We start from the raw sequence: 21,996 nt of genomic DNA on the forward strand, positions 1-21,996 counted from the left end.
CGACCCATTTCACCTGTCCTAAACTATTTTTCGAGCCTTTGGCTCGAAAAATAGTTTAGGACAGGTGAAATGGGTTGGAAGTCCAACTAGACTAGGACAGGTCTCGTTGATTTGGGCCTAATGGCCTAAATCCTTTACTTTCTCCTCTCTTCCCATTTTATGTGTTTATTTGTTTATTAGTTTTGTTTAGACTTAGTTAAAATCCCTACTAAGTCGCCTAAATCTATTTTACACAAGTCTTTTTTTTTTCTGAAAAAATCAAATCACTATTTCAACAAATTAATCTTTCAAAGTTAATCAAAAGACGATTTTCAAACAGTTTGGATAACCGCAAGTTAGCGGACGTTTTAAGTGCCTAACACCTTCCTAAAACGTTAAGAGGAACCGCTTATCTAGAATCTCTAAATTAAAATGATTTTTTTATTTTGAATCGTTTAAAATGTTTTATAAAGGTTTCTTAATTTCTTTTCAAAATTAAGTGGCGACTCTTTCAAAAATAAAATTTTTTTGCAAAATAATTGGTTGATGGAATTCCTAAGATCAGGTTTGGAAAAGACAAGATTTGTGATGCATGTGCCAAAGAGCAGCAGACCGAGTCCTTATTTGAATAAAAAAAGCATATCAGTACAAGCATACCTTATGAGCTACTTCATATAGATCTTTGTTGGACCTGTTAAGGTTCAAAGCAGAAGAGAAAAGAAATATATTTTGGTAATTATGAATGATTTCTCAAGGTTTACTTGAACCATGTTATTGATGTCCAAGGAAGAAACCTATGAAATATTCATAATCTTTGCTAAAAGAATACAAGTCAAGTATGGAGGAAAAATTATTAGGGATCATGTCATATCATGGAACAGAGTTTGAGAATGCAAAATTTTTTCAGTTTTTTGCAGAGCATGGAATCATTCATAACCCAAAACTCCTCAGCAAAATAGGATTTTTGAGTGGTAAAAAAATCATGGTATATATTGTAAAGACTATGTCGACAGATTCTAGACTTTCAAAAAATTTATGGGCTGAGATGGTGAACAGTGCCTACCATGTTACAAATGGATGCTTGATCTGGTCAATTCTGAACAAAACTCCTTATGAATTGTTAAAATAATAGAAAACCCAAGAAGGGTTACCTAAGGGCTTTTAGATGCAAATATTTTGTCATGAACAATGGTAAAGATAACATTGGAACATTTGATCCCAAAAGTGATGAGACAGTGTTTGTTCGGTACTCATCAACAAGCAAAGCCTATAGAGTTTTCAACAAAAGAACTCACTGTGTATAAGAGAGTGTTCATGTAATCTTTGATAAATCAGATAGCATGTAGGATTTGAGAAACAAGGATGATGCGGAGTTAAAAGAGCTTCTCCAAATTCAAAGAGACTCATTGAATAAAAATGTAAGTGTTGGCCAAGAGAATAGAGAAAATGATAAAGAACAGGATAATCAAGAAGTTGTAGGTGATGGCACCAAAACTGTTTATGGACTAGTTCCTTAAGAAAATGATCATGATTATAAAGAATCTCAATCTTAGGAGTCAAATAATCAGTTGAATGAGGAGTTTAGGCCCAGCCAATCTGAGTCAAACATTAAAGGATCTAATTAGGAAGCACAAATCATCTCATCTACTTGAAAATCTTACCTCTCCATCGAACTCTGGGATGCAAATCAGGGCTAAAGCAAGGAATCAAGCTGCCTTCTCAGCCTTCATATCTTCCATTGAGCCTAAAAATATAAACGAGGCACTAAGGGATGTCAAATGGGTTAATACAATATAGAAGGAGCTTAATTAATTTTAAAGGAGTAAAGTATGGCACCTGATTCCCAAGACTACTGACAGAACTATTATAGGGATCAAGTGGGTTATAGAAACAAAAAGGATAAAGATGGAACCATCATTACAAATAAAGGTAGACTAGTGGTGAAGGGGTACAACTAAGAAGAAGAAATTGACTATGATGAGACCTTTTCCCCTGTAGCCCAAATAGAAGTCATCAAGATCCCCATTGCCTTTGCTGCCTACATGAAGTTTAACTGTTTCAGATAAATGTAAGAAGTTCCATTCTAAGTAGATATCTCAAGGAAAAGTGTATGTCAGGCAACCCCCGAGTTTTGAAGAATGGTCAACCTAATTATGTTCTATAGCTAGATAAAGCACTTTCTAAATTTTATCTTGTAAATGACTTCAAGATAGGGAAGACTGATAATAATCTCTTCCTAAAATCAAGGCAAAAAATTTATTGGTTGTCTAAGTATATATTGATGATATCATTATTGGGATAACCACAAACACCCTATATGAAGACTTTGCTGAACTCATAGAAATTGAGTTTGAGATGAGCATGATGAAAGAGCTGAGTTTCTTCTTGGGATTGCAAATCAGGAAGACTCCTACTAGAACTATGATTTTTTAAGAAAAATACCTTAAGGAGCTCTTGAAAAGATTTCACATGAGTGAGGCCACGCCAATTGATACTCCTATTGGAACCAACTCAAAATTGGATACTGATGAACCTGGTCCCAAGGTAGATGAAACAATGTATAGAGAAATTATTAGATCTCTTTTTTATCTAACAGCTAGTAGACCTGATATTATTTTTAATGTTAGAATGTGTGTAGGATTTCAGGCTTGTTCAAAGAAATAACACTTGTAAGCTGCTAAATAAATTTTGAGGTACTTAAAGGGTATATGGGACCTGGTCTTGTACTACCCTTTCAGTGTCTCTTTTGATCTAATAGGTTATGTTAATGTAGATTATGAAGGATACCTGGTTATAGAAAAAACACTTTAGGAATGGATCATTTCCTAGAATTTTGCTTAATTTCATGGGGAACCAAAAAACAATACTCAGTGTCTATCTCCATAGCTGAGGCTGAATATGTTGCTCCTACCTCTTATTTACTCAACTGCTATAAATTAAACAATAACTTAAAGATTTTAGAATAGTCTCAAACATTGTTCCCTTGTTGTGTTATAATACCAATGCTTTTAACATGACCAAGAATCTAGTGCAACATAAAAAGACTAAGAACATTGACGTGAGACATTACTTTCTTAAAGACAATGTGGGGAGGGGGACCATCTGTATGAGGTTTGACAAAACTGAAGATCAAGTGGCTGACATTTTTGCAAAGGCTTTACATAGGGATCAGTTTGAGAAAAATAGACTTAAACTTGGTCTAATCAAAATGAACTGAGTTTTGCATAATTAATTTTATCTCTCATTATTTTGGCTATGACTGGGGAGCAGGTATCCAGATAATGGGTATTGATTAAGTCTAATTCAGTCTCATACATTCTGCAGGTATAAACCCATAATGGACTAGTCAGAATAAAGAAGCATTGGGACAGACAAAAGAAGAAAACTTCATCAGGTATACACCAGGTCTCTGATGCAAGGTCAATATCCTATGTATTACCTATCTTTAAAATTCTAAAGAAAAGTTATTATGTGCTACGTGCTCCTTTATGCCTTTTCAAACCATTGTCACATTATTATAAGAAGTGAAGCAGCATGCCCAATAGGGACCAGGCACGTTATTTTGCAGCATGCCCAATAGGGACCAGGCACGTTATTTTACTTTTCACCCAAATGTTGCCCCTCTTTCTTCTTTTTAAATACACTCTTTGAACTTACAATCATCATTTTGTTCTCTCAAAATTTCTAAATATTTCCTTACTCTTCCAATTCCTTATTTATTGTTGATATTTATTAATTCTCTCTCACAAAAAATATCTCATCCTTCATCTCCAACCCAAGCACCTCCTAAAAATAATACTCTATCATTTGACTCCGCATTGATAAATCCTACTCTAACCTTAAAAAATCCTTTCTCTGAATAAATACCTTCCTCACAACCAGACATAGACACCCATGTTGGTTCTTTCATCAGTGGTGAAATGTCATTTTTACCTCTTTTATCATCAATAGTCGAATCCATCAATGTTGAGCAGTCACCACCAACTATCGAGTTAGTCTCTCTATCATCTATTCTGTTCAACCCTGAAACTCCAATTGAGCCACCTGTGGCTGAAGCTACAACTAAAGTTAGGGGACCAGGTGCCCACCCTGTCTCAAAACCTTTTTCTATTGAAGAGCATATGTTTGATGGTAATCTACCTTAAGAAAGAGGGAACCTTCTAAGTAGTGTGGAGACTAGGGCTGACTGAGTAGCAAACAGCTTTAACCAGACTGGCTTGTGAACCAAGGGGATTTTAGTCTCTCTCTACTGATTTAACTCCACAATTCCTAAGTCCCATGTATATTAGAACTCCAGTCTCTACTCACCCCTTTAAAGAAATTCTCCTACATTTAGTAAATATAAAGAAGAAGACGATATAGTGGGTGACCTAACTTGGACTAGGGTGGGATGACGTGGGTATAAGGGGAAAAATTAAGTCTTTAAGAAGTCGATGGTGAAATATTATGGTACAAGAGGGATTTAGAAGAAACTTATAAGCGATTCCGTAAAGGCTTGTAAGTGGTCTATCACCCATAAGAGGAATTTGAGGAAAAAGTCTGAGAAAAGAAGAAAGACCATCATACTAAGGATGTTGTAGTGGTGGCGGATAAAGAAAAGGATGATGAAATTGAATCTGATGTTGCCATTGCCACAACCAAGAAGAGAAAAGAAGCTGGAGGTTCAAGGCTTGCAAAATATTCAACGCCTAAAACAAAAGGTGTAGAGGAAAAACACATGTCTGTTAAAAGGAAAATGGATGAGGTACACATGTGACCTGGTCTTGAGGCTAGCTCAACCACATCTAAGGTAATGAGTCAGTCAACTGAGGTACCGGATACCTTATCCAAAAGATGAAGAATGCAAAATCCTAACAAAATTCTCACTAAGGAGGAAAGACATCAAATCCTTAAATCTTAGAAAGTATTGATTGGTAGAATGTTTGATCGTAAGATTTTTGAACAACCTAGTATATGTGAGCTGGTGGAGTTTATTAAACATCAAGATTAGATTCATCTATTTGAGATCCTATTCTTTAATGTTCATGATAAAGAAGTCAAAGACTTCTACTACACTATTAAGCTTTCTGAAGATGGACTGAGTCTGACCACTATGGTGCAAGGAGTGAAGATTTTTTAGGATAAAGTGACCCTTGGTGAAATTATTGATGTCCCAATTAATGGGATTAGGTCCATAAGAAATCAACATCACTCACTTAAGTTTATGCAGTTAGCTTTTATGGTTGGGGGAAACTCTAAGACTGGAGTAAGAAAAAAGTTCTTGAATGGGGAATTTTAGTTATTGTTTGAATTGGTGAACAAGGTCCTACTGCCTTGATTATAAAAGCATAAGGTTGCATCTATAGTGGACTTGTTTCTTATGAAATCCCTTAGTAAATTTGAATTGATAAGTCTTTTTGCACCCATGATTGTCCACATGGATAAAGTTATACATGTGAAGGATGGAAAATATGGACTGCCTTATGGATACCTACTCAATAAGGTGTTTGATCATTTCAAGATAGTGTGTGAAAAGGGAGTGGATGTAACTATCAAGTAGATGTTCACCATGAACACTCTCATTGAAAATAAATGAGTGGAAGGCAAGGTGGGGACCAAGTCTCAAGTGTCCGAGCTAATTAAAAGTCAGGAATGATTGACTACAGAATTGGAGGAAATAAGGGTGGATTTGGCAACAAGGGATTTAGAAATTTTGCATCGCAAGGCCAAAATATAATTACTTTCCTCCAAGGGACCTAGTGCCTCAGAAGATTTGTAAGAAGAAAATGAAGGGTTTAAGACTCAGGTTGTTATCCTTACTAAAGAGGTCAAGGGCCTTACTGATGAAGTTAAGGACCTTATTAAGAAAATTCTCAATGCGCATGCTTCTGAGAGTGCTCAAATGAGCATGCTCCTCTGGTCACTTGCCCCCAAGTCTCCTTTATCCTAAGCCCCACTCATTCTCTTTTTTGTGTTTTTTTCTCAGATCTTTTTTTAGTATTCATGTGGCACTTAATGTTGACTTTCTTATAGTATTTTTGATTTATGTAATATGTAATGATATTGCCTTACTATTCTAATGAAACTCTCTTTCTCTATGTCTACTGTTTGCTCTTTTTGTTTTAGCCTATTCATTTGTGTACGTGTTTCCTCAATGGCTATGAATTAACTTGCTTTGCCTCTTGCTTGATTTGGTTTACTACTTTTTTTAATGATGCCAAAATGGTGAAGATTTTCCTTGATTGTGTAGAACTTAGTTAGTAGAACAGTTGGAAGGGAAAATCAAAAGGATCGGGTCCTTGTAATTGGGGGAATTAGTAGTAGTATAATGGTGGCACTTAGAGTAGTGTGATAGTGACGGGAGTAATAAGTGTCTCATGAACCTAGTCCTGGTGACAGGGGAAATAATTTGTCATTATCAAAAAGAGGAAAAATGTTGTACGATTGAAGTTTTGATGATCCACAAACTATACCATAAAGGACCTGATTAACTGCTAAATCAGTATCTATGGAACTTGGTCCCATAGAAAGTTGACTTCAGAAGATGACAACTGAGTACAGTTGGAAGCTGCACTTTTTACAAAGAGTTGGTGGTACTATAGTAAAGGCAACCAACCTCGACCAATGGCATGAGTTCTAGATTTTGTTCTTTCTTATAAAAGGAACATTCACAAGAACAAAATCTAGTTTTTGTAATCAAGATTACTTTCAAAAGCAAAAGCCATTTCACAAGAACACTACTCATACTTCAACAAGGGACCTGATCGAGTGCTGACTAAGTCTTGTTGTGTCCTTGATTTTTTGTGTCTTTTGATCTTACATAGTAAAATTAATCCTGAACTATAAAGGATAGTAGATCAATAGCTTGTCTAAGTCTTAGGTTGGGTCGCATCAATTAGAGTTGAGTGATCGAGTCACTTTATATTTGGTCAAGTTTCTTTTCACCTTGGGTGAAGTCTTTTCTGGGTAGAGTTACTTAGGACTGTCGGCTAGAGTTAGTCGACAAGGGGTGTGGTAGAGTTACTACATCAGTCTTGTAGTAAAGTTATTACAAGAGGTTAGGATTAAGAGTTTAATCCTTTGTGATTATTAGAGTCTGTTACCACTTTGTTGCTTGAAGTTAGTGGAGAGTTGGGAAATCCGGTGAGACAAGTCGTGGTTTTTCCTCCCTTGAGCAAGGAGGTTTCCACGTAAACATCACTTGCATTTAACCTTTTGCATTGTCTTTCTTTCGTACCTATAATATTGTGTTTGTCTGTTAAGGGGCCTGATCCCCTGTTACTTGGTGGATCCCTACGTTTCATCAAACATACATTTGGTCAAGACACCAGGAACTGGTGCACTGATAATTCCAACATTTTGGGAGCACGTTACCAATAGTGGTTTGTGTTAGAGGGGTAAGGTGAATTTTGAGGGTTAATTCCATGTTTTTAGAGTTAAGGTTGGTTCCTGTTTAACTGATATCTTGTGTGATCACAATTGTGATTCATTTTGTCGTATTTATGATATTTGGACTTTCCTGACCTGTCACATTTGTGATGATGAGTCACGTCGGGGTACTTTGCATTTGCGATGACATTATTGCATTTGCGAAGAACCCCTGGAGGATATATTTTAGTTTGGCTCTTATAAAGTTTTTGTATTGGTAATTGCTTAATTGAAAGTAAATGGGCAAAGGGGTCTCACGTAAGTAAGATGACGAATAATTATGCGGATACTGATTCCATGAGATGGGTAAAAGACTGATTCCTGATTGTCTTTGACTGATTCATGATATGGAGGAGTATTGAAAATTTGATTAATTGTGATCTTTAGCTAATATATGGCTTGTTGAATTGATTGATACGCATCACTCCTTATTGATCACATACTTGAACTATTGAATTGATTTAAAGGCATTTTTCCTGAGTGGAATAATATACCTGACGAATTATATGATTATCGCATTGTGCACCAAATATCAAGAAGAAAATCTTCCAACTTCAAAATGAGAGACAATGGTGTCGAGTCACCCCCAAGCACCTCGAATCCCAACCCAATTCATGCCGACAAGTCTCAAATGGTAGACCTAGGCAATGTCTGAAATAATGAATTAGTATACAAATACTCGAAAGAGGGGGTTCGGTTGTTACAATCATAGATTGACTAGCACACAATCATATACAAGAACTAAACGCGAAACCAATGCTCTCATACGATATGTTAGAATTTTTATTGATACTTAAATTGGAAAACATAAAATATAACATGGATGGAGTAGTTGCAGAATATATAGGAATTTTCAGCTGGAATTACTTTTATTGTTCTTACAACATACAGGAAATACATGACAAGTAAGATTGAAATGAAATACAGTAAACTTAAGAGAATTGAACTAGCGGAAATGAAGCAAACAAAGGGAACCACACTTACAATAATGAAAATTTATTACATGATTTATTCAAACTCCAGCTTTCTTCATTCCCCAGTGTCAATTGACCTTCTTCTCGAGTAAAAAAAGATCTATATCGACACACTGTTGGGAATTCCTTTGCCTGTAAGTCCGCCTTCGCTTGTTGGGAAAAGCAATGTATATGGAGCATTAACAGGACCTGATCTGTTTTTCAATATTTGGTCACCATTCCTCTGTATAATGTGATTTTCAATTTCAGTCAGTTTCTTTCCAAATCTGTCAAAAGCAGCAAGGGGTTCTTTGTCCTTTGTCCATTCAGGCGATTCTCTTTGTCCGAGGTAAATCTCATCGGAAGTATGCCTGGACAATATCTCTATGAGGGAAACACCCAGCAATGTCTGGAACTGAGCAGTGATTGTTTTCAGGAACGCCTTATCGGGATTTGTCTTTAGCTCTTCATACTCAGGAGTTCCTGGCTCTGGCATAAATCTTCGACTCACTGTGGGGCGATTTGGGAGGTAACCTGCATAAGGATATTGCCCGAAATTGACTGCTGCATGAAGTGCGGAAGCTATCCATATGATGATGGTGCAAGATTCTATTAGATCTTCAGGTGATTCCATTTCAGGCCACCAGGGTGCATCTTTCTTGTCACCGTGTCCGACTTCTCGGAGTTCCTTCCACCACTCTTGGAGTTCATTGTCTTTCAAAATATCTTCGTTTGATTTATAGTAGACATTGCAGTATTCTGTCACCCAACTTTTGATTGCAGACCAGATTTCTAAGCCATCAACAGCGTAGGGGTAGTCCTGGATCAGTAAACGAACACCATGAGGAGAACTCGAGTCCTCTACTGCTATTCCCCTGAAATTGAATAATATAATGGTCATATAAGCAAGATACCAACACCATTAAACAATGTGAATATCCTAATATTTGCTCATTTAGTACCTTTTGATGAGATCAGCCGGAAGGGCTTGATCAGGGAAAACCCAGTCTTTGTAAACAACAGCTGACATTTCCATGGCATATTTGGAAGGGAAAACAGTACTCTCAAGAACTCCGCCAGCATTGATTAGAATCTGTCTTGCCAAAGCATTTATATTCATTGTGTCCCGAAAATGAGGATATAGAAGCTTATGAATAGGGTGAAGCACACTTAGTTGTCTGTTTGTTGCAATCACAAATGGCTCAATCACTGCATGTGTATTCAACCTGTGAAAATGATCAAATGTATTATATTAATACTACAAAGCATGTGTTGAATTATTCATTCTTAAGGCCGGACCGCAAAGGTCTATTGTATGCAGCCGTACCCTACATTTCTGCAAGAGACTGTTTCCATGACGTGAACCCATGAGTGACTTCCTGGTAACCCAACAACAACTTTACCGGTTACTCCAAGGTTTCCTTCGAATTAGTCATTATTGTGTATCATATATCACTATAGAAGTCTCTTGACATAAGGAAATTACCAATGACTAATTAGCTGATGAACACCAGAGTCATTCACTGCAGCATAGGCTTTGGCCAATTGCCAAATGGAGCTCTCAACACCTTGATCACTTGGAGTATACACTTTGCTAATAACACCAAATTGATCTCCATCTGGATGTGGCAAACTCAATTCAATTGCTAGTGGCTTCAAAGATCCATTATCTTGCAAGAAGAGCAATGTTCTTGAAGCATAGGTTTTTGTTGTTGTAGTGTTTATCCTCCTCAAATATGGTGTAAGGATGTCATGGTGGTTCAATATGAAAAGTTTATTATTGTTAATTGCCTGTCAAATAACACGTTAAAAACCTTATTTTAGTTGCCTGTGAAAGGAATCTCTGTTAATTGTACAATCTAGTATAGAATTTAGAGCAATCGAATTACCTGATCAATCGTTAGTCCATCCAGCTTATCCTGTATGTGTTCTGCAGTAATTGTACTATCTTGATTTCCATACACGTTGGGATCTAGTTTGCTTTTCGGAGGAAATTCCTGCAAATTAAATAAGGAACAAAAGATCAATATTTTTTATCTACAAGAAGACTAGAGATAATAGAAAGGAACTCAACCAAAATTCAAAATTTTACTCCCCTATTTCCTAGTCGTCTTTAAAAAACGAGCAAAGAAACCAACTTACTTGGAGTCTACTAATTATGACAGGATTAACTCCGGCTAGCATTTCTCTTGCGAATTCTTCATCAGTTCTCCATGCACTTTTACTGTCTGCACAATCAATATTTAATTCATACAAACACATAAAGATAACAAGAACTATTGGTTAGGATACTTCTTAGGATGTACAGTTGTTACTATTGGTTAGGATACTTCTTAGGATGTACAGTAACAACTGTACCTTTAATCACTAGAGGAGTAGGAAACCTCAATATTCCTTCACCATCAGTTCGAAGGAGTTCTCGTATCATCTCGAGTGGAATGGCATCAGTGAGAGCTTTAAATAAAGGTCCTTGAGGAAGTTTGATCCCTCCTTCATATAGTCTAAGTACATCCTCAAAACTGTCAAACTCATTAGGTGTGCCATCAAATAGAGCATGTAATTCAGGGAGGATGAATTGAACAAGGGATTTCAAAGCATATGTTAGGAAGTCTGACAACTTCAAGTGACCAAAACGCTCGTCTCTCGGTACATAGATGTCTAAGCTCAGAAGAAGTGGAATCCTGCTTTCACTTTTAGGATCTACCCAAAGCCAAAAAAGAAAAACAATATCACTGAAAAGTTTCTTTCGAAAAACTAAACGTGTTGAGGATGAACTAGTTTTTGTGAACTCCTAACCTGTTCGAGTTGGTGGTCTGCTAGTTCTTCCTCTCCGAGGATACGGGTAGTCAGCAGAACCTCCCAAGGTAGTCCTGACATGTTCCGGACCTTGATCTGGATTACCCAAGTCATTGTACACATCATAGTCATAAACTCTATTCCATGCCTCGAGCTTTCCAGTTCCATCTCCTCTCAAGGTTTTTAATTCACTTTCTCTGTATTTGCGCAAAGGTTCTGGTGTTTCACTTGGAAGATATGGCTGCATAAACACTCAAAACATTACTAAAACTTTTCAATTTGCGTGAGTTAATGGTAAAAAATACACCTTACCTATCCCTTTTTGTTTGAGTTTCATATGTGAAATATGTGTGAGTTTCTTACTTAACTATCACCAGCTATTTATTCAAACACACCTGAACTATAAATCGTTCACTTTTCCTACCCGAAACTGAAAGTTCAGAAATGAAAATCAAACAATTAATAGTTGAGGCGTGTTTGCATAAATAGTTGATGATAATTCACGTAGGAAACTCGCATACATGATAGTTCAGGTATGAAACTCAAAAGGTCGGAGTACTTTAGGTGTATTTTTCACCCTTCACTCATTTAGGTGCGCTTGACTTTTTTACGTGCCTAATACTAGGAAATGTATACTATGTACCTGATTTGCAAAGAAAATGCGATCTGTCTTGTATCTGAAAGAAGGATAAACCCAAGAATTGCAAACAAAATGGACCTTGCCATGATTAGGCACATCTTCAAGTATGAGTGACTTGAGGAAGAACTCATTAATATGAGAATTCTTGATGGTGAATGCACCTGGTACTCCAAATTCCTCATTCCAATCAAATGTGACACCAAAAGCTGATTCACCTGCTGTTAATCGTGTTGGAGTAAACAGAAAGTTCTCCAGGTAGGCTGGATTGCTGTGTTTCCCTTGTAAACCATTTGCTGCAAAGTTGGGAAAAAATGATCATTTTTTGGATTGTGAAAGTGAGGGTAAACCATTATTAACAAGTAATTACTATTAAAAACAGAGGATTTTTGTTTTTCCTATCGCGAATCAATGAGAAATTTGTGTTATAAAATATATATGATTTCCCCAACAGCTCAATGGAAAACATGGGTGGGAAGCAAATTTGCATTAAAACATTAGAGAACTTTCTAATTCTTCGTGTGAAAATACGATTTTATTTTCAATAATTCAATAAAAATATGTGTGGGCATAGCCACTAAACATTTTTCAGTAGAAAGGTTCAATGAAAAAATAGTGATATTTTAGTAGTGAATCTTAGATAGGACAAGAGTGACGAGACATAAACACGACACTAAGAGGCCGTTTGGTTGGCGAAATAAGGATAATAATCTCGGATATCCATGGAATTATTTTATCCCATGTTTAGTAAAAGGTAGTATTATTTAGTTTCAAGATTATTTTATTTCCCATTTTGGTATAAATATGGGATAAGATATCTCATAAAGAATGCAGGATGCTGGCTAATAATGTTTAGATCTATTGACTAATTTGAGTAAATTAAAATTCATCTTACCAAAGTCCTAAAGAAATTAAAGCAAAATACTACCAAATTTTTTTTAGTAATTTTGGCTAAAAAAACTTGAAACTTCAATTTGGTGTGACAAATCTTGAATTGCATACTCAAAGAGCATTGTGCCTTGTCGAATAGCAAATGCTGAGGTGATATAGCCTAATTGTGAAAACTAAGGACAAGTGGGGTCTGAATAGCATCACGACACTAGAAAAATTGTTTTCGATAAATTTAGCTATTCACGACACTAGAAAAATTGTTTTCGATAAATTTAATAAAATATTACGATCATATATAGACCAGTTTTAATTGCACTAAAAGAGCATCATTGACAACATAAAATATTAGATATAATTTTTATAATTCTTAAGATAAGATGTAGACAGACGTAAATTGCTTAATTACTCCATCAACAAACTAAAAAACCGTTCATCTGAGAAACAACTTTGTACCAAATTATATAATGAATAAACAAGAATTTTTTTTTACTATAAATTAATCCAAAGTTGGCACTGTCTTAATTTAAATAGCTTAAGATATGTGGCAGATTATCTCTTAGAGGAAGGGAAATGAGATCTCTTGACAATTTACAAATTGAAGAATCTAAAGATCTCTTTAAATCTTGTGTGTAAGAATTAAAAAAAAAAGTCAGTTCTTTTATGTGTATAATTTTTTATATTTAAATTGAAAGTTAGAGAGATTATTAATCATTGTCTCGATTTCCTTGTTTTTACCTTATAGCTAACTCTTCATAGTTGAGAAATTAATTAAGAGTATATTTAGTGCTAAGTTGATTATCTTAGTCATGCACTTTAATAAATCTTACTTGTCGGTATCAAATATCTGTTATCCATCATATATCGATAATGGGTTGTAAACGATAAAATTAAATTGTACCTAATCTTTTGGATGATTGAATAAATTAATTTATATTATATATCGTGGGTTGGCCATAATAATTCAATTATAGATCTTGTCTGGATGCTATATCAAAAGTTTGCTATTACTGACTTGAATAATTATTATTTTTGGTTGAGTTACATATAAGGTTAAGTAATATATCTTCCTCCTCATCTCTACAAGTATGTATTATTTAAACCTATCTAAGATTTTGTGCCCACGTAAATATCATTATCTAATAAGAAGTATTATTATTTTATCTAATACTCTGTAATTGTTTTTTGTCTCGGAAATTTCATGTAGAGCTAAATAAATAATATCTTAAAAAGGTAAAAACTGCAATCAACGAAAATATTGATAGACACAATATTGCACCTATATTTTTAATATTTTTTTTGCGGTTTTTGAATTCCACTTCATTTTCTTATTCTAAGCTAAGTAGAGTAGTAACTTTTTAAAAGTACAGTAGTTAGTAGCTAGGTGAATTTTAGCGCATGCCACATTAGAATCTCTAAAGAAAATATAAGCGCCTAAATAGTGTATGATTATTTTTATTTGTGACCGACGGTTGCTTGCAACTTTAAAATGTAAACGTTTAGCATATCGGTTGCTTGCAACTTTAAAATGTAAACGTTTAGCATATTGCAGTTTCTTCAACAAAAAAAAACTTTGTAATAGCTAAATGTGCTAACATACTTTTCACGTACCAAAAAAGATTATTGAAGTTTAAATTGTAGTTTCAACTCGAATAATATTCTAGTATGTGCATTATATTAACTTTTGCTTTCTAGAATTTGAAATTAGGTAGAACATATTTCGCTGAATATATTGTTTCCATTACATATAAGGTCAAATATATAATCTCTTCAAACATTTCATAGTAGTTTCAAACTAAACTACATCTTACAACAATCAATCTAGAAGTGTCTTTAAAAAAAAAAAAATTGGTACCTACATCAGGTTCGACTAATATGGATTCGCATTGTGAAGGCACTATTGAGGGATGGAGTAAAACACTCTCTATCAAAGGCGACCCCATATTCAAGTGTCGAACCCGACACCTCTCGTTAAGGATAGAAGAGTACTTACCACTCCACCACACCGTAGAAAGAATTGTTAACTTTTGAAATAGTAAACTATCAACTTACCCCTAGCGTTGATAACGACATTATGTTTGGAATACTTCACAATATTACCTTACAAATAGAACTACTCTACAAAAGTTGTTATGCAAATGAAATATTTAATAATCTTAGTAGTGGCACTTCTTAAAAATATAATATGGATTAGCAGAAACGAATAAAGTACCTATTTCATTGTGTGTGATATTATTTCCTAATAAGAATATAGAAAGGAATGACCATTTTTTTTATATTTAACTAATTTTGTATTTTATTTTAACCTTAATGACTTAATTCTATAGCGAAGAAATTTCATATCATATTTAAGACGATCATAAGGTTAAAAAATCTGTCTTTCTATTGAACGTCTTCACATAAGTAGGGCAGAGCCAGGTAGCATAGAGGGGCATATAGTTTACAATATTTCATATAATTAAAATTATCTTATCTACATATAGTAGAGTTGAACCTCCTTTAACTTTTTTGTTTGTTTATTTTACTGAACATCTTCGTTCTGTCACCGCCCACTGGTCACATAACATGCATGTTTGATAAATATTTAAAGTGCGGAAGAGGGACTTACCAGGATCACCCTGTACAGAACTGATTAATTGCAAAGAGACCTTTTGGCCAAGGGCTTCAAAAAGTTTATCAGTCAAAGAACCAGCAAGATCAGTAAAGTCTAAAGCATTTTTCTTCATCATCACCACAGTTCCTTTGACTTTCTTTGATGAGTCATGATGGATTAGTCCATCCACAAGATTCTTAATCATGATGATGATGATGATATGAATAAGGGAAACAATGAAGTATAAAAAAGAGAGGATGAGTTTTGTTGTGATGAAGTTCCAATGGAATGAGTCTCCCATTTATAGCTAGAAATTACTAGCTAGCAAGAAAGAAAATAATAAAAAACAAAAGAACAATAGCCAAATCGGATCCACATGTTCCATGTTTTTACTCCTTTTTTTTTTGTTGTTGTAAATTTTTATCATTATTTTAATAAGAGTTAATACATAAAAATGACCCTAAACTTGACACCAAATTATAACTTTGACCTTAAACTTTGACAGTGCACAAATATGACCTTTAACTATTCAAAACTGCACAAATATGACCTCCAATCCTACGTGACAAAACGCATGTTCAACACGCAAAACTGGGCGCGTCCAACTTAAAATCTAAGGGCATAATATATAAATATGACCTTAAACTTTGACAGTGCACAAATATGACCTTTAACTATTCAAAACTGCACAAATATGACCTTTAAATGAATCTTCACTATTATTTTTTCATTATTTTCGACTCAAAGATGAAAATGGCATCTAATTTCTTTTGTCATTGTGGAAAAAGAGCAATATTGAAGATGTATTAATTAGGCGGGTCAGCCTCATATGAAAAAATCGAGCGGACATGTATATATATTATAAAAAAGAGGACGAATTTAAGTTATATAATATATCTAAATATTATTTATTTAAATATTAAATTAAAGATGAAACTATACTAATAATAAAAAAAATTATAGTTTTAGTAAAAAGTTATTAAATTAATGTTATTAAGGATAGTAGTAGTAGTAGTATATTAAATTAACGTTATCAAATTAACGTAATTAAAAGATGTTATTAAATTAGCCTTATTAAAACGTTATTAAATTAACGAGGGACGGACCTACGTGGTTGCCATGGGGTTCACCCGAACCCCCTCGGTAAAAAAATTATGTTGTATATATATAAGATAGAAAATGTATATTTATGTACGTATATTAATGTTGAACCACATGAAACAAGGCACTTAGATAGCCCAGTGGTGTTATTTGCTCTTCTTGGGCGCTTCCTTTAGCCTACTGTGCGGGTTTGATCCCTGCTAGTGGCTATTTTTTTTTAATTAAAAAAAAGCTAGGCGCTGCTGCTATAGAAATAAATAAAATAATAATAATAATTTTTTAAATTAAAAAAAAGTTAGGTGCTGCTACTATAGAAATAAATAAAATAATAATAATAATAATAATAATAATAATAATAATAATAATAATAATAATAATAATAATAATAATAATAATAATAATAAAAACGACATCGTTTTAACACAAAAAACAAAACTTTGACAGTGCACAAATATGACTTTTAACTATTCAAAACTGCACAAATATGATCTCTCTCCACGTCAGCCCTTTTAACGACGTGGCACCGTGTGATTGGATTACCTTTCCACGTAGGTGCGAGTGAGACTCACGCATGGGATTACAAAATCGAAGGTCATATTTGTTCAGGTTTTGAATAGTTAAGGTCCTATTTGTGCACCATCAAAGTTATAATTTGGTGTCAAGTTTAAGATCATTTTTATGTATCAACTCTTTTAATAATATACTGGTTTTATATCTTGCTATTTTACAATTGTACCAATCCAGGGGCTAAGGGACCGAATTCTTAAGACTCAAGATGTAACTTACTGGAGTCTTTAATCTAGACGAGCTGGCATACCCGGCTTTAGAACTTAATGCAGTCAAACTTCATCCTATTTTAAGGTTAACGCTTTTCTTTTGGCTTCGAAATTTTTTTTTTTTTTTTTGAGTAAAGGATCTATCAAAAATCGTCTCTGTAGATAATATACATTCTTTTTCAGATCCCATTTATAAAGCTATACTAAATATAATAGGTTATCGTTGTTGCTATTGATGAGACTTTTTAATTTGGTCATTTCGTTTTTGGCATTCACTTGCACGAGGATCAATTCAATTCACATTTACTTACGTAGTTGGAGATGTTAAACGCAAGCTTATCATATCAGGAGGAATTTTATCTTGTCAGGTTGAGTATTTTTTGTATAATTAGAGTAGGCAGGCGTTTGATTATAGGATCCCAATTTTAAGTTTTAATTTGAAATCAATATTTGTTTATAAAATTTGTACAAAATTTTAATTGTAACTTCAAGCCGTGACTTTAAATCTCAAATTTTTCCAAAAAAGTAAATTAAAATTTCAAATTATTTTATATGTAAAATTTGATTCATAAATTTATATTTTGCAAAAAAAAAAAGGGCAATCATTTTAAATCTTGTAAAAAATGATCCATGGTCGACGTAAAGAAAGTATTTGGTCATGTGGAATAACTATATGAAAGGATACTCTCTCTGCCCTATATTAGTTATCCATCTTAGTAAAAGTTGGTATCTCATATTAATTATCCACCTTATTAAATCAAGAGAGAATTAATTAAACTTTTCTCATATTACCTTTATAATTAATTCTTTTTGAAAGTATAACTTGTTTGTAAAGTTCCAAAAGAATTTTGAATTAGAAAAAGTACATCCTTTCTTACTCCCTTCGTCCATCAGTAGTTGTCCACTATTGACTTCACACACATGTTAAGATACTCTAAATGATAGACGTAATTTTACTATATCACCCTTTGAATATAACTAATTCAATGCTTTGAGAAACGTATTGGGTAATAACTGCGATTAACAACTAAGGGTAAAATAGGTAGAATTGAGTAAATTATATATTGATTTTTCAAACTAGACAATTACTGTTGGCATCTATTTTTAATTTAATGAACAAGTAAAGATGGATGGAGGAAATATTTATGATTTCTTAATATGCATGTAAAAAGGAAAGCGGGCAACTAATATGGGACGAAGGAAGTGTTGATTAATGACTCAAAGATAGACAATTTAGTTCCTAAGTTTTAGCTAGTAAAAGTATTTCATTTAATTAGCATAAAAGTTGTTTGTTGAGTTAATTTGTTATTTTTTAGTTGGTGTAGAGTTAGTGGGCATGTTATCCACTTACTCTATAGTTGCTTATTTTTAGCTAAAATTAGTTAGTTGTGAGCCTATTTAGTAGACCATGTTGTAGTTTTTTTATTTTAATTCAAAGACTTCTAAAAATTACTTTCTCTGGTTCTATCGTTCTTTTTCAATCCCTACAAATATTCTGATATCAAAGCAAGCAAGAGAAAAATCATTTCTCTCTTAAGTAGGTGAGATAAAATTAATTGGGCGATTGATTGAGAACAGTTCATTGCAAGCAATAATTCAAACTCTTCTTTTCAGCTTATAATTTCAATATTTAAAGGTAAAAAAATATCATTTTTGGAGTCTCAAAATAAAGACAATGTTCAAGTCCAAAGATCAATAAGATTTGTTGGAGACGGGGCTTGTGTTACAATCCAAATTGTTGTTATATTGAATTAAGAGGTAAAATTTACACCTAATCCTTAGCAATTTTTGAGAACTTCAGAACTAGTCTAGTGTTGGTCGATTTTTGAGGGTGTACTAGTCTAAAAAAATCAAACGTTTGTGTGAGCATTGGTGGAGATATTTGACTAGATTTTTAGATAGATAACAAAATTTAAGAAGTTGTAGCAACTTTCGACACATAAAAATGAAGTTATAGAACTCCGATTAGAGAGTTTATCATGGAAGAATTAGTTCACGGTATATCAAGGAGTGTATTGTGAAATGGATAAAATTGAGAAGAGATCCCGAGTTTCTGCCTAGACCGCTACAGTGGAAAACAGAACCGCTGCAACGATAAAATGCAAAAACTATTCAATTTTTAAAATCAAAATAATATTTTTCATTCCCACCTTTTCAAAAATGAGCAAGGGCTTAGCAAGAGATGATTTTTAATAATTTTGGAAAAATTATCTTTGGAGGTAAGATTTCTTTGCCTCTTAAACTTGAATTACTTCTTAAAATTCTTAGAAATTGCTTGAAATTTATCCATGGTGGAAATCTAAGTTTATTCCTAATTCATGAAATTAATGCAAACTAGTGGGAATGAATAGAAAATTAGATATACAATGATCTTAAGGTGTTAGTAAATACTAATGAGAGTATAATCTTAGTTGTTCATGTTAAATGAAGTAGGGTTCATGAATTTTAAAAGGGGGGGGGGTCCTAAGATGACGAATTCAGAAAAATTTATGGTTAAAAGTTGTTAATTATTAATCTCTAGTGGTTAAAAGGGGTGAGTTGATTGAAATAAGTGTGTCATCTTGTTGTTATAGATCAGAACAAGTTGAAAGGGAAAGAAAAGGCAGGCTTGTGGCCTAGAGGTAATTTTGAGCAAGAAATCAAGGTAGGTTACGATTTATTGTAGTAATTAGACTTGCTTGACTTTGTGTTTATATGTAAATTAAATATTTGTGATGACTTTCAAGCACTTCTTGTCAGGCACGGACCCACCATGGTACAAGTGGGTTCATATGAACCCACTTCGTCGAAAAATTATATCATATATACTTGTATATATAATCAGTCCTTATAAGTATAACAGTATATATTTAAATTTGAACCCACTTTGAACATGTTAAGCCGCTAGTCCAGTGAAAGTGGATTCAAATTCGGATGCCCACATCGCAGGTTCGACCCTGGATTGCAGCAGTCCGTTTTTATCGTTTTATAAAACTTTTAAGAAGTCCTTTTAATAATAGTATAAATTAAAATTTGAACCCACCTTGAACAACTTAAGCCGCTAGCCCAGTGGAAGCGAGTTCAAATTTAGATGCCCATGTCGCGAGTTCCAACCTAGATTGCAGCAGTCCATTTTACAGAACGTTTAAGCAGTCCTTTTAAAAAACTTTTAAGTAGCAACCTACACGTTTTTTGGTGAAAAAAAAAGATTTACTTTTTAACTTTTTTTCCTAAAAATATGCTAATTCTCCAATCCTTAATTCACCATATTCCTCATTCCCTACAACATAAAGAAAATTTAAAAACCCTATAGCCTCTAAGAAAAAAAAACAAGAATCAATCTCACATCAATCAAGAAACTTATCAAGTTTGTTCTTTTTTCTTTATTCTTTATCCTCTACTTTAATCTTTTATAGATATAAAATTATTGCGGTTATTTTTATTTTCTCAACTTAAAAAAATTCTTTCTACTTAAAATTGAAGAAAATTACAATTGATTTTCTCTTCAATTTTAGTTACTTTTTTTTTTTTTTTTTTACAAAATTTCAAAATTCAAATACGTACAATAACTCTTACTTTTCTAATGAGATGTTTAATTTGGCAATACAGGTTCTAAATTCAATGAAGAGATATTTCGCTCTGGTATCGTCAAAGTTGGCACAATCAAGTTCATCCACTCAAAATACTCCTCGCGTGGAAGAGAACTTGAGTCAATTAGAAGAAAAAAATCATCATTCTGCTAAAAAACAAAAGCAAGGAGTAAACTTAAATTCTTTACCGACAGATTCAAAAGAAAGAAAATCTATTTGGGAATATCATCCGAATGATCGTGATGAGATTAGGCAAGCATATATTCAAAGAGGTTCTCATCAACCTCGTGTTCTCGAATTTCCTCAAAGTGATATTTCTAGATTAAAACGTCGTTTTAATCATAAATGGTATAAAATATATCATGATTGGTTGGAGTATAGTGAAATTGAAGATGCCGCTTATTGTTTATGTTGTTATTTATTTCAAGATAAAAGCATTCATGAAGGTGGAGGTGAAGCATTTTCAAGTATAGGATTCAGAAGTTGGCACAAAAAAAAATTAGATACGCATGATGGAGGGCCGAACAGTGATCACAATCAGGCAAAGAAAAAGTGTGAAGATATAATGCGACAAGAGCAATCAATTCAAGCCGCATTTGTAAAGCCATCCAATCAAATCAAGCTTGAATACAGAATTCATTTACAAGCTTCTGTTGATATAGTGAGACTCCTTTTGAATCAAGGATTGGCATTCCGTGGACATCGTGAAGATGAATCATCATTGAATAAGGGTAATTTTTTTGAAATTCTTTCATGGTATGCAAGTCGGTGTGATAGAATTAGAGATCTTGTGTTGAAAAAGGCTCCAAAAAATAATCAATTGACTTCTCATAAAATTCAAAAGGATATTGTCACTGCATGTAAACTTGATATAGTTAAAGCTATTATGGAGGATCTAAATGGTGATTATTTCTCATTGCTAGTACATGAATCTTGTGATATGTCATGCAAGGAGCAAATGACAATTATTTTGCGATATGTTGATAGTGGGGGATCTGTTGTGGAACGATTTATAGGGGTTTTTCTTGTTTATGATACTAGTGCTTTATGTTTAAAAGAAGTAGTTATTAACTATCTTACTCAACATTCTTTGAGTTTATCTTGTATACGAGGGCAATTCTATGATGGAGCAAGCAATATGCAAGGGCATCTAAGTGGCCTTAAAGTTTTGATTTAGCAAGAAAGTAGATCAGCTCATGCAATTCATTGTTTTGCTCATCAACTTCAGTTGACTCTTGTTGGTGTATCTAAAAAATGTCTTCAAGTTGGACAACTTGTATTGTTGATTTCCAATGTA

At 33.6% G+C, this 21,996-nt stretch overlaps 2 protein-coding genes across 2 annotated transcripts; one reads left to right on the forward strand and one right to left on the reverse strand.

Moving 5' to 3' along the window:
• Positions 1 to 8,216: 8,216 nt before the first annotated feature.
• On the reverse strand, positions 8,217 to 15,481 carry LOC107847934 (probable linoleate 9S-lipoxygenase 4). Its single transcript, NM_001324652.1, has 9 exons — positions 15,269 to 15,481; positions 11,779 to 12,068; positions 11,136 to 11,376; positions 10,698 to 11,039; positions 10,482 to 10,567; positions 10,229 to 10,336; positions 9,826 to 10,130; positions 9,302 to 9,565; positions 8,217 to 9,214 (listed from the first exon to the last, which is right to left on the reverse strand). The coding sequence occupies exons 1-9, from the start codon at positions 15,456 to 15,458 to the stop codon at positions 8,461 to 8,463; spliced, it is 2,580 nt and encodes an 859-aa protein (NP_001311581.1). The 5' UTR covers positions 15,459 to 15,481; the 3' UTR covers positions 8,217 to 8,460.
• A 5,216-nt stretch (positions 15,482 to 20,697) lies between these two features.
• On the forward strand, positions 20,698 to 21,876 carry LOC107861769 (zinc finger MYM-type protein 1-like). The gene has a single exon (XM_016707140.2). It carries the CDS (start codon positions 20,698 to 20,700, stop codon positions 21,874 to 21,876), a length of 1,179 nt encoding a protein of 392 aa, XP_016562626.2.
• The last annotated feature ends 120 nt before the right edge of the window (positions 21,877 to 21,996 follow it).

Source organism: Capsicum annuum, chromosome 1 (genome assembly GCF_002878395.1).
Source record: "Capsicum annuum cultivar UCD-10X-F1 chromosome 1, UCD10Xv1.1, whole genome shotgun sequence".
NCBI lineage: Eukaryota > Viridiplantae > Streptophyta > Magnoliopsida > Solanales > Solanaceae > Capsicum > Capsicum annuum.